General features: G+C 49.4%; 1 protein-coding gene across 4 annotated transcripts; it reads right to left on the bottom strand.

Moving 5' to 3' along the window:
• Nucleotides 1-801: 801 nt before the first annotated feature.
• GSDMA (gasdermin A) lies at nucleotides 802-12,033 on the bottom strand. 4 transcript variants are annotated; one of them, XM_020890067.2, is made up of 12 exons: nucleotides 11,892-12,033; nucleotides 9,806-10,022; nucleotides 9,444-9,624; nucleotides 7,372-7,537; nucleotides 6,129-6,225; nucleotides 5,448-5,495; nucleotides 5,030-5,056; nucleotides 4,480-4,500; nucleotides 3,425-3,579; nucleotides 2,844-2,958; nucleotides 1,909-1,982; nucleotides 802-1,392 (listed from the first exon to the last, which is right to left on the bottom strand). In XM_020890067.2, the coding sequence occupies exons 2-12, from the start codon at nucleotides 10,017-10,019 to the stop codon at nucleotides 1,150-1,152; spliced, it is 1,341 nt and encodes a 446-aa protein (XP_020745726.2). In that variant the 5' UTR covers nucleotides 10,020-10,022; nucleotides 11,892-12,033; the 3' UTR covers nucleotides 802-1,149. The 4 variants fall into 4 exon arrangements, with proteins under 4 accessions (XP_020745726.2, XP_070334523.1, XP_070334524.1 ...); XM_070478422.1 differs by lacking the exon at nucleotides 11,892-12,033 and adding an exon at nucleotides 10,679-10,755; XM_070478423.1 differs by lacking the exon at nucleotides 11,892-12,033 and adding an exon at nucleotides 10,472-10,662.
• Between the last annotated feature and the right edge of the window lie 1,304 nt (nucleotides 12,034-13,337).

Raw genomic sequence — 13,337 nt, 5'->3', positions numbered from 1 at the left:
TTTTAAAAATTTTGGATCAGTCTTATTCTTGTGTATGCTCCATCCTGTCTGACTCTTTGTGGCCCCATGGACTGTACCCCACCAGGCTCCTCTGTCTGTGGTATTTTCCAGGCAAGACTACTGGGGTGGGGTGCCATTTCCTAAACCAGGGGATCTTCCTGACCCAGGGATCAAACCCAAGTCTCTTGCATCTCCTGCATTAGCAGGTGGATTCTTTACCACTAGTACCACCTGGGAAGCCACCCAGTATTCTTGGGTTACCATTTATTTTTGACTTATCTGCATTAAAATATATATATATATATATATATATATATATATAGTCATATATATATAACAAAAAAAATATATGTATATTTTTTTGGCTGCATGGATTGTGGGATCTTAGTTCCCAGACTGAGGATAAAACCTGGCCCCCTGGCATTGGAAACTTAGAGTCCTAACAACTGGAGAGCCAGGGAATTCACCTGCATTTTCTACTCAATAAACTTGGAAGTCGTCTTACTCTTGTGCTTGTACCACATGTCTTCACCTTTCCCATTCCCTAACCCAAGTCCAGAGAACCTCAAAGGCTCCTCTTGGAAGACAAATTGCTTTGACGATCTTCTGATTCTAGAGTCTAGATTCCACATTCTACACACTCATAGTTCTTCTCTGAGCATTTTCTAGCTGGTCTGAGGACATCATAATAGTGTTCATGTACATATAATCTGTATAGAGTATGATAATGTCTATTTTTTTTTCCTGGCACAAATTAATAATTTCCTTAGGATAGATTCTTTAAGGAAAAACACCAAAAGATGTTTCACTCAAAGTGAAATAATATTTTTTTTATCAATTCCAGTTTGATTTTTGGAATCATAAGTGGGAGGGGTTGGGACAGGAAATTAATTAATTAATTTGGGATTTGCTGAAATGGTTCATAGTTTTTCAAGTTTGAGTGTTTCCACTATTAGAGAATTTAAGCATCTGTGCTGTGGAGCAGTAGGGATGGGGGATGTACAGAGTTGGATAAGTGGGAATTGAGTGATCAGCTTTGGTTTCCATTATCCTTAGCCTGGTGGTTCTGAAATGCCCTTGGGTGTCCTCACAGGGTACAGCGAGGTAGGGAAGGCATTAAGGAAGCAGGAGTTGAAAAGAAAAGGCCAGTTAGGAGGCCTTGGTCAGCAGCTGCAGGAGGGAGAGTCCGGCGTACAGGGCGCAGAGGCGGGGGAGGGTGTCTGGGTCCCACATGTACTGGGGGCCCGATCTCTGCACTTCCAGGCCACTCAGCCCCACCAGGGCCTCTGTGAGCGTCAGTTCCTCTTCCCCAAGGGAGGAAAGCAGTTCAGGTGGCAGGGGGAAAACACCCTCTTTATCCTGGAGGAAATTCTGTTCCATTGTGCTCTCCACCTGGAGGGAAACAAAGCAGCATGAAAAGAAAGAACTGGAAACCGCTATTAGTTTCTCCCGACTCACAAAATCAACAAAGAGGGCAACTTCCTCTCACTGTAACCCCTTAGGTTACACTACATGACAGCTCTGCCTGGGCTTTTTAACAGCCTTGTAGGATGGGCATCACATTTATTTTTAGGCCCATTTTACAGAGGAGTGAATTGAGGCAGGCTCAGAGACATTAAGATTGACTCACATCACTTCGCTAGGAATAAACCAAGCTAGAGTTTTCTGTCTCTTCTCCCAGGATCAGACTGAAAAACGCAGATAGTTGTCCAGAAATGCATTCCTCTACCTCTAGTTGTGAAACAGCAAATAGGAAGAAATATGGAGAGAAATGAGAAGTAGGCATGATTTCCTAGGATAAATGGAGGCCCTGTAGGATGGTTCTGTCATTAGGTTAGATTGTATCTTTCCACCAGTTATAGCTGACTCCCTTCCAAAGTCTCCCTAACATCTGCCATTTTTTCTTACCAGCTTTAGCTGCACTGGTAGGATCTTTTTCTCCATGGATTTTACCAGCAGCTTCTGTTGGGCTTCATTTAGCTCTGGAGAAAAAAAGCAGAGGAAGAGATGTGTGTTGGTGCAAACGGAACTACAAGTTCCAAATGGGTGTACTTCCAGAATTTCAGCATTCACTGATTTATATGTTCATCCACGGTGGAATGCCTGTTCTGGGCCAGGCACTTTTGCTTGGTGTGTTAGGTTAAAATCATGCTCACTCAAGAAACTTCTCTGCATTCTAGCGGAGAAGACAAAATAACCTGCAATTACAATATAGGCTGTGACAGGAGCCATAGCTGATGATCTACTTTGGTCTTGGTGTTTGAGGGTAGGCTTCTTCTTTTTTTAAATTAATCAATTAATCTGTCTGTGCTGGGTCTTAGTTGAGGCATGTGGAATCTAGTTCCCCGACCAGGGATCAAACCCGGACCCCCTGAATTGGGAGCACGGAGTCTTAGCCACCGCCAGGAAAGCTCCTAGGGCAGCCTTCTTGAAGGAACAAACATCTCAGCTTACATGGGAAGGATCAGAGTGTTTTTCAAAGTGGGACAATGATTCTTGCAGAGGGAAAAAGAATTCAGGGGTAAGATCAGAAGATGTTATCCTCAGATTAAAGCTATTAGATATTGAAATTAAAGTGCTGATCTTAGCGATATGCAGAAATTTTAAATATATGGCTGATTAAACTAGGATTATTTCGCAACCTCTTTTAGCAAGACTAGGGTATGGTGACCAGGTGAATCCTTAGGAATGAAACCAATTTTTAAAAATATGGATATAAACTACTTAACTGCAGTATAATTTGCCTGGCATTTATTTACTCATTCATTCATTTAAGAATTCATTTAGTGACTCATTCTTACTACTGAATAGATGTATAAATGAAGACCTCACTCCCCACTTACCTGTTAGGGCTCCAAGGAAATAGAGGATGGCATCCATAGCCTCCTTTGATAGCAGGACATTCTTTGGGAGTGCCTCCAGGGTCTCTTCATGTCCTTTGCCTAGAGCTCCTTCAAGCTGTGGGGAAAGCTGGGTGACTAGGAGAACATGGGGAGAGGGCACAGTGCCTGGCGCATCACAGTCCCTTGAGGTGTGTTAACTCTCTCCATTTCCTTGTTTCTTTTTCAAGATATCAAGTCCTGAAAAGTATTAGACTCTTGGGTTCCTTGGTCCCTGGGTCTTGGACTCTGGAAAGGAAAGGTCCAGCCCCCTTCCAAAAGGAGGTCCTGCTGGCCTGATGCCCACCCTCTGTCGATCAGGGGGAAGCCTGGGAATCTTCACTGTTTGCCCATCTCCAGAGGGACACAGGGCACAGTGGCGACCCTGGCAGCCTGGGAGGGGGGCACTTGACCAGCCTTGGAGAAGGCATCCACTGTCGACTCCTCTGGCCACCACCGACCATCTGCCAGATCTGTGGGATCCCCCACCAGCTGCACCACCTACATGTTCTCCTGCACCTCCTACCCTTCCCCTGGGTCCTCACCGTGAGCTCCAGGTCTTGCAGCTCCTTTTTCTTCCCTAGGAGTTTGCTGAGGGAGCTGAGCAGGGAGCTCTTCCCTTCTGGGCTCAGTTTCTCCACTTCCCGGGTCTCCCTTTGAACCTCTTCTTTTAGGGTCCTGAAGTCCTCGTGTACCACCCCTGTGGGAACAGTAGACGCGGTATCCTCTTCATCAGTTCAGTACGTGCCCTCCCAGCGGGTCTCCTTCACTCAGCCCTGCTCAGGCCCCCAGGCTCTGCTGCCCCTGAGTTCTGCTCTCAGCTAGAGCCTGGCTTCTTTTTTTGCTTGACCAAGGTACACAGTTATAACGTTATTCCCCAGACTTGACTTAAGGTGTTGAGTGGGGAGATGGGGAATTGGGTGGGCCAGGACCCACAGTATCATCTAAACCAGGCGTCCATTCCCCCTGAGATTCTAGGCTCCATCCCAGATCAGTAGACAACTGGCCTTCCTTTTTCTAGGACCCCCCATAGAGTTGAGAAGGAAGGTCTATTTTCTCTTCGCAAGAGTCAGTTGACAAAGTGATTTTGGTGACCAGGTGAAGATCAGGAGGGGACTGCTCAGAAGTGTGTGCGTGCTGCATGCCAAGTCACTTCAGTCATGTCCAACTCTTTGCGACCCTATGGACTGTAGCCTGCCAGGCTCCTCTATCCATGGATTCTCCAGGCAAGAATACTGGAGTGGGTTACCATGCCATTCTCCAGGGGATCTTCCCAACCCAGGGATTAGACTCGCATGTCTTATGTCTCCTATACTGGCAAGCAGATTCTTTACCACTAGCAGCACCTGGGAAGCCCCAAGAGCAGTGGGTCTAAATCCAGGGACATGGGTTGGCTAGGGATAGCTTGAACCTTGGCCTGCTCCTCTAGGGCCCCGGCATCTAGGAACACATCCAGCCTGCTTTGGAAAGAGTGGGCTTCCTGGAAGTGGCTCCAAGTCCCACCACCAGGGGCTCAGCACTTGTCTTCCTCTCCCTTCACCCCAAGGTTACTTCCACTGCCTTCCTGCCAAAATCTAGGGAGAAACACAAAATTCCTTACCAACATCAGATGCCTGGATAACTGAAGGAAAAAAAAAATCCAATTAGAAGGCAATCCTCCCAAACAGTAGTCATACCCAGGGAGTGGGACATGAATGGAGGTTAGGAAATACATCCTGTCTCCTGGGATGTCCCAGCTGTCTTAAAGATACCCTTGTACCATTTGTGGGAGTCAGAAATGGGGCAGCAGAGAAGCTAAGGCATTGTGAAAAGGGGCACTTGGATTGAGTTGGCATCACTGTGACTCAGCAGCTCCTGCCCCAGGTGCTGGGCAGCAGAGACACAGATGGGCATGTGACAGGTCATTATTACTAAGGCCTTGAGTACAGGGGTCGGAGGCATCTGACCACCTGGAAGTCTTGTCCAAAGAGTTTCCCCCTTCCACTGCTTTCTTCTAAGCTATTGGAATTCCTGCCACGTTTCAGAGACAATAGTTTTTCTGAGATCTGCTCTGCCACATTCCTTGTCAGTCCCAGAGAGAAGGAAAGAAAAACATTGGAGTTTTAAAATCCTATCAAGAAAGTTCCAGTGAAATGACAGGAAACACTTACGGGTGAACTTCTCATCTTCTGGCTTCTCTGAAGACAGAAACAACGCACATATGTCAGCATAAAACCTCTTTGTGTCTTTTTATCTAGAGCAGTTGTCAAGCCAGCTTTATCAGTGATCATTATAAAAACAGAGCTCATCCGCCCCTGCAATTTTGGGAACACACACTGTCTCCAGTATTTCTGCTTCCGATGGTGCCTTCCGGTCTCTTTCTGTTTCTCTGTCTTTCTTGGGCACATGTCTATGCCTCTATCTGCCTTTCCTAAAGCTGAAGATGGATATTTTTAGAGCCTTGGGAAACAAAACCAGGGGGCTCCTTGGGGGCTTCTGGTATACCCTATTAGAGGGTGCAGGATGTCAGCAGATAATGTCAGGGGTAGGGAGAAACATGTGGAGAGCCAGGAAGCAATTTTTACTTACCTCCAGGAGGGAAGGTGTGCATGTTATCATTGTAGATGTGTGGGATATCTGTAAGGAACAAGAGTGGGGAGGGCAGAAGGACTTTTAGTAGCTGTCCCAACTTTCTTTCTCTGGCCTCAAGCCCATGGACTCTGCTAAAGGATAAGAACCTGTCTTTGAATACCTCAACATTATCCCCTGATCTGTCTCTACGGCTGGAAATAACCTTTTCTTCCTCTGTAAACCTTTCCGTATGATATCACTATTTTCTACTTTGCATTCTAGTCCTGGTGTCTGTCTGTTTCCTTCATCAGCACCAGACTTCTATTTTGTTTGGCCACGTGGCATGCCAGATCCTAGTTTCCTGTCCAGGGATCGAACCCAAGGCCCCAGCAGTGGAGGTAGGGAGAGTTAACCGCTGGACCACCAGGAAACTCCTGGCCCCAGAATTCTTGAGAGCAGAGGTTGTGCTTGTTCATCTCTGTACTCCCTTCTCTCTGCTAACAAAGGTGCCTAGCACTCAGGAGGTGCTCAGAATCCAGGGTTCCTCACTCCCAGAGCAGCCCCTACAGTTCTGTCTGTGGAGGTTGGACCACAATAAAATATACTCTTTTACTCCTTCCCCAGTGTTGCCACAAGAGGGGAGCAGGATGCCTTAGGAGTGTGTGGGTAACTCTTGTCTGCAGGGGAAAACATGCTCACCCCACTCATCTTTGCCTTTGACCATCAGCTGTCTCACTCGAAATGCCAGGATGCAGCCCTTGGGGATGGTGACAGCCTCCTTGTGGTTTACGGATCCCTAGGAGTAGACAGTGAGGATTTGTGAGTCTGCAGGGATCCTACATGTGAGATGTTGGGAGTGAGGGCGTAAAGGGCAAGTGGAAGGCCAGGCCCAAAAGCCTTTGGGGAGATGAGAAGTTAGGAACCCTTCAGTGGTGTCCCTGATCACCTCTCCATCCCGTGTGGAATGAGCTTCAGAGCTCTTCTGCTTATTTCTGCTGATCACCCCTTTAATGACCTCTTTCTCTCTTCCGGGTTCAGACATATGAAGGAACTGGGAAGACCTGTTCATCACCTGCCTGTGCATCCCTGTCCCACTTTAGAGTGTCCATCCAGGCCCTGGTTCCTTCTTCCTCTTTGCCATCAGTCCCATGATCACCTCCTTCAGGAAGCCTTCCATGACTAATCCTTACTCCTGGTTCCAACTCAGCGCTTGAATATTTACACAGTATGTTGTTCAGTTGCTAAATCATGACTGTCTCTTTGTGACCCCATGGACTGCAACATGCCAGGCTCCTCTCTCCTCTACCATCTCCCAGAATTCACTCCAATTCATGTCCATTGAGTCAGTGATGCTATCTAACCATCTCATCCTCTACCACCTCCTTTAGAAGCCTTCAATCTTTCCCAGCATCAGAGTCTTTTGCAATGAGTCAGGTGGCCAAAGTATTGGAGCTTCAGCTTTAGCATCAGTCCTTCCAGTGAACACTCAGGGTTGATTTACTTTAGGATTGACTGGTTTTACCTCCTTGCTTTTTATTTTTTTTTGGATCTATACTTACACAGTATAGATATAGGTAAGTAAAGACTACTTATTTACATTGAATTTTCCAAGCCTGTATTCTCTGGCCTTTCACCTCTGTGTCTCCTTTATGAGACTGAGACCTTTCTGGCAGCAAGGACGCCTTTCTTACAGATTGGGAGCACTGTAAGGTGAGTTTCCCCTTCCCTACTAGGTCCCTGTGGCAGCTGGCACACGAATCTACCCAACTGGGCACCTTGACTGTAGGGATGATTGGTTCCTGGCCAACTGGTGTCTGGATGTTGAAGAGCAAGGGGAGGGAGTGGGTCCTTTTCAGTATCCTGGGGCAGGGGGCGCGGATTGGGCAAAGCAATGCAGCCTCTGAGGGTAAACTCAGTGTAAGTGTGTGTGCGTGAGGCAAACCTGTAACCCCAACGGGGCAAAGAACGGGAGGGAGAAGCAGCCTTCGGCCTTGCCAGCTCTCTCCAGGGTCACCTCCTGCACGGTCTCCACCACTTCCATCACCACGTACAGGTTCTCTCCTCGGCTTCGCATCTCCTCCAGGAATGGGTGCTCTGCCATCAGCTTCCTGTGACAGGAGAAACAGAAGGGAACTGTCCAGAACTTCTCCCCACCCGGCCCTTGCCCTTCTCTTTTCTTCTGTCATTCCCAGGAGTGAGGCATGCAGGTGTCAGGAAGCCTGAGGACTCTGGAGCAAGACAGGCTGGAACCCAGCTCTCCCGCCTCCTGGCAGGGCAGCTTCTCTGAGTCTGGGTGGCCTCATCTATAAAACGAGGATAATGACACCGACCTCCAGGGAGAAAGAGAGAGAGAGAGAGACTGGGGAACCCTCGGGCACAGCCCCTGGCCTAGAATGGGGTCTTGTGGTTGTTTGTTTCTCCCTTGAATGCCCCTCTTTTTCCTCCCCGTTCTTAGTTCTGTGCATCTCCCCTGGAGTGGGGGGGGGGGTCCTTTCTTTCTCTCCACTGTTTTGTTTTGGCTTGTGGAATCTTAGCTCCCTGAGCAGGGATTGAACCCGGGTTCCCGCCAATGAAAGCTCGGAGTCCTAACCACTGGACCATCAGAGAATTCCCTGCAATATAGAATCACTAACACGGCCAGGCTGCACATTAGATCTCCATCAGGTGCACTTTGACAAAATCCTCTCCCTCACCCTGCCAAGTCTACCCACTCTGCTGTCCTCGAGACTGCATCCATTCAGCCCTTTTCTTTCTGTCTGCTCCTCCCTACTGAGTTTCTGTCTCTGATGGGCAGTGGAACAGTCTTGCCTGGTCTGCCTGCCTTCTCTGTTCTTTGTCCTCTGACACCCTTCCTCCTTTTGGCCAGATTAATCATAGCACATCAGAGCATCGCCAGGTCTCCCTGGAGCCTGCAGCATAGATGTGTCCTTGACCCAGGTCCTCCATGGTCTTGGCTCTCCCTACATTTCTCCCTTGTTTTACTCTTACCTGCTTCTACCAAACTGGCTATTCATGGCCCCTATAGGTTAAAAAAATGTTTTGTTTTTTTTTTTTTTTAATGGATGGATTGCATTTATTTATTTATTTTGGCCACGCTGTGTAGCATGTGGGATCTTATTTCCCCGACTATGGATGGAACACTTTCAAGGCCTAGGTCGTGGGCTGCCTCCTCCGCGAAGTCTGTCCTCATTTCTCCAACAAGAAGCCCCTCTGACCTGCCACAAAACTCAGGCAAAGCCCTCTGGCACTTACATTTCTAGCCTTGGGTTAGAGTTACTATTGTACATTTCCTCCCCACTCTAAAATCACAAGGCAAAGGTATTCTACTGTAGTCCAGTAGCGAATAGAATGCTTTGTACTTAAACAAGCTGAGTTAACTGCATGATTCCCCAAGCACCTCAGCCCTTTCTTCTTGCCTCCCCAGCACTCACCTCCTTTCAACCACCACTTAACTACTTAAAAAGTCAGTTCCCTTGTCAAGTCAAACATCTGAGGAAACCTGCAGACTGGGCAACTGCCACACCCCTTGTGCTGCTGGGGCAGCATTCCTGAGGTGAGGGTTGGGGCTGGGTGGGGGGCTTTGTTTACGCAAGGAGAACGCTGGGCTCACGTCACAGTAGGGAGCATTTACGATTTCTTCCCCTTTTAGTGTATTTTCATAGAGTCTTATGGTAGGGAAAAAACCCTAGAGGATTTCATCGAACACTCATCATTTTTCAGGAGAGAAAGCTGAAGCGAAGTGACTTTTCCAAGGCCACACAACTCATTACTGTGAAAATACTCATCCCCGGGGTGTTCGTGACAGTGGGGAGGTGGTATTGGAGGCGGTGGAAGGATGGGGCTGGGGTTGAGGGGAGTGGTTAGGAAATGGCCCGGATGCACCCATAGGCTGAAGGGTCATCTTCAAGAGCTCCTCTGGGGTGACCAATAGGTGAAAGTTCAGTGTGAGGGCCCTGCCCTTTGACTCAAAGCCCAGAGCACCCTTTCACCGCACAGCTTCGCCCCGAGTCTCACCGCTCCTGGTGCAAGGTCTCCAGAGCCTTGGGCGCCACACTCAGCGTCTGGACCTCCAGGGTGCTGTTCTGGGACAGGCCGGCCGTCCCCTTCACCTTGACCGTCTTTGGCACATCCACCTCTCCCTCCACTCGGGCGTCCAGCATATTCTTAAAGCCAAAGTTCCCTGAATCTGTTGGGTCTGCAGGAGGGAGAAGACGAAAGGGGTTAGGCTGAAAGGCGCTTCCTCCTCCCTTCTTCCTTCGAGAACTTTCTGGCTAGAGGACTCCCACCGCTGCCTCTGGACAGAGACAGCTTCAGGTCCTCCAGGTAGGTCTGCTCTAGCCCGTCCCTCAGTTCCCAAGTCCGTGGCCAAGGCTGACCTGAAGGAGAGCTGCCAGGTTCGAGAATGTCCAGGAGGGTGTAGTCGGTGCGGATGTACCGGGCACCCCAGAAGAGGGTGCTCTTCCGCTTCCTCAGCACCAGGCAGAAGGGATGGAAGCGCTTGAAGTCTATGAGGCTGTCCAGGGGCGTCAGGTCCCCTCGAGGGTTTAGTTGTCTGGTCAGGGCCCGGGTGACATTTTCAAACATGGTCATTGTCTGTACGGGGAGGAAAAGTGATAAGTTGGGAGGAAGGGTGACATCTCCCACCAAGACAAGTCCATGGCCTCTGGGGTAAGGTGGTTCTTTAAAGACGCCTGAATCCTCAGGATGTCCGAGCTGAAAGGGACCAGAGGAGTCTTCGTTTTATGGTGAGGAAATGAGGCTCTGAGAGCTGAAACAACTTGCCTGGCTGCAAGGCTGGCTAGAGGAGCCAGATCTCCCCTCTCTTTGTGAAGGGCTCTTTGCTCACTCCCTGCTCACTTTCTTCATGGACGTGGAGCCTGACTGGCACATCTCATTAATATGGAAGTTAAAGCTCCTTTCACTCAGCTACACCCACCTTGTCTCCCCACCAGTGAACCGTGAAAGCCACCACCTGGGTAATCTGGGGGAGGGAGGCAGCCACCACTTGTGCCTAGGAGGACCCAGGGAATGGTGTTGCTCACCCAGTTGCTCTCTCTTTGGGTGGAAGTCACTTCCCTATATCTTAAAGTCGCTCGTGCCCTGCTCCTGGCTCACAGCTATGGGTAGACCCGCTTCCCTCCAGGTACCACTCAACAGATCCAGACATCCTGATGCTCTTTGCTCTTGGCCCATCTGCTTGTAATACCTCCTCTCCCATTTAGAATCCCTGTTCGTCCTTTAAGACTCACTTTGGGTCACTCCTCTGTGACCCCTTCCTTCCCTGCTTCCAGCAGCCGGTGACTCTACCCCATGTCCACAAAGCACTGTGTACATGCCCTTCTGAAACACCTGCCACCTCATGTGGCTGTGATCTGTTTACCTGACCCTCACCTATTTGACCGTGACCTCCCCGAGGCCAGGAAGTGGGTCTTAGTCATCTCTGTGGCCTCAGCTCCAAGCACAGTGCCCAGTGCAGACGCGGAGCTTGACAAATATGTGTGGAAAGAATGAATGAAGAGGTGAATGAAGAAATGCAGCCCTGTGGCTCAGATGGTAAAGAATCTGCCTGCAATGCAGGAGACAAGCGTTTGATCCCTGGGTCAGGAAGATCCTCTGGAGGAGGGCCTGGCAACCCACTACAGGATCCTTGCTGGGACAATCCCATGGACAGAGAGGAGCCTGGCGGGCTACAGTCCATAGCGTCACAGAGTCAGACAATGAGTGAAGCAACTAACAATGGGAGACATAAGCTAGGATCAGAGGGCCCTGGAGAGTGCAGGGCCTGCATTAGGTTCACGGCCGCCAGAGGTTCATGGCCTCTGGTCCCTGCCTTTGAGGTTCAAGTCCAGGTGTTTTAGCTGGTCAGCCAGCTGGCCCAGCTGAATTATCCCCAGGGGTGGAAGAGGACATACCAGCTGGCTGGAAACTACCTCACCACCCGCTGTGGGCACCTTACAGAGTCAGGGAGGCCGGGGGCACACTCACAGGTACACAGGGCCATTCGGCCAACCATACAAGCATGCTCCAACACGCTTTTTTAATCCCTCATTCCTTGGAGGGCTCAGGTTGGACAGGCAACCTGGCCAGCCAGGAAAGTCTTAGGTGACTGCTGTGTCCTCCTCACCAGAGAAGTGCTCACGGGGCCACCTCTCCTTTCCCTCCCCAAGGCTAGTCAAGATTCCTACCCCACGGACTTCCCTGGTGGCCCAGTGGCTGAGACTCCATGCTCCCAATGCAGGGGGCCCCAGGTTTGACCCCTGGTCAGGGAAGTAGATCCCACATGCTGCAACTAAAAGATCTAGCAAGACCCAGTGCAGCCAAATAAATAAATATATACTACAAAAAATATTTCTACTCCATTGGGCCCTATGGGACTCCTAGGCCCTTCCTGTCCCACCCATGTTCTTGTTCACCCCTAGAACCCCCCCTTCCCCCTACCCCCTGGTGTCATCAAGTTCTTACCACGGAGCAGTGCTGAGTCCTATCTGGCAGCTGGGTCTTGGGTGAAGGTCAGGAGCCCTCTGGGTCTGTAGGCTGAGAGAATGACTGTCCCTCACCAGGTCAGGCTGTGGCTTTATGCCTCTGTGGAGGCAAGGATGTAGGCTTCCAGGGACCCCGCCTGCCCCAGTGACCCCACCCCTCAGCTGCTCCACTTCCGGGAGAACAGCATCAACCTGTTCCACGTGCGCCCTGCCCCAGGCCCTGGCCTCCTGAGGGCTGAGGGGATGGGTGAGGTGCTGCCAGGCAGGTGCCAGCGTGGGTGGGGGAGAGGCGGCGACTGAAGTTTGGCTTGATGGGCTGAGAGGAGAGGAAGGAAGGTGCCTTGGAGGGGGCTGCAGAGAGAGGCAGCGGGGACAGGCAGGTGTGTGTGTGTGTGTGTGTGTGTGTGTGTGTGTGTGTGTTCACATGCATGTGTGTGATGTGGGACAGGCATGTCTGTTTCCTCATCATGGTCATCAGGAAGCCTCTAGGATTCATGATGAGGCCTTGTGGGTGTGATGAGGGGATAAGAAATCCTGTGTGTCTTCAGATTCCAACAACAAGCAGAGCAGCTGAAAAACTGTCTGCTGCCCTATTTGTTAAACAGGGCCCTAACTATGGCACTGCTGGAAGCTTATGTCTGTGCAGCGGGAGACGGAGATACACCAAGTGTTTCCCCGCATTGCTTCCTGTTCAGCATCTCCATACCTCACGTAGTATTGTACATACACATATACGCAGGCAGAGGCCCAGTGGAGCTAATGAAAGAGCCCACAATGTGTTTTTGTCATGGGAATTCAGACTCCTCATCATTGCTTACTCAGGTCTTGCTCTTAATTGAAGTATAGTTTTTGAAAATTTTATTGGAGTATAGTTGATTGACAATGTTGTGCTAGTTTCAGGTATATAGCAAAGTGATTCAGTTACACATCTATGTACGTATTCTTTTTCATATTCTTTCCCATTAAAGTGTACTGTAGGATACTGAATATAGTTCCCTGTGCTATACCGTAGGACCTTGTTGTTTGTCTGTTTTATATGTAGTCGTTTGTATCTGTTAACCCCAAACTCCTAATTTACCCCTCCCCATCAAAGTCTTGCTCTTATCTTAAATCTCTGCCTGGAAGGAATTGTGAAGGAGACTTTATACACATGACAGGTCCCTAGATGACAAATCAAGACACTTACAAGCAAGGCTCCTATGTTGTTGGGATCTGTGACTGTCCATCCACACATAAACCTGAATACCACTGAGCCTTCATGCTCTCACCTGGAGGCTCTCCTCAATATCACCCACCAAAAGTGAAATGTGACCTTGAAGGCCATGAAGAATCAGTTAGGTCTTTACTGGAGGTTTTCTTGAGGGGTTGGTGGTGAATGGGAGAGATTAGATCACATCACTCTCAGCCAAAGTTCTAAAAACTTAAC

The sequence above is a fragment of the Odocoileus virginianus genome, chromosome 17 (assembly GCF_023699985.2).
Source record: "Odocoileus virginianus isolate 20LAN1187 ecotype Illinois chromosome 17, Ovbor_1.2, whole genome shotgun sequence".
NCBI classification, from domain to species: Eukaryota; Metazoa; Chordata; class Mammalia; order Artiodactyla; family Cervidae; genus Odocoileus; species Odocoileus virginianus.
Note: the sequence above shows the minus strand (reverse complement) of the source record. Positions and strands in the feature narration are given on the sequence as shown.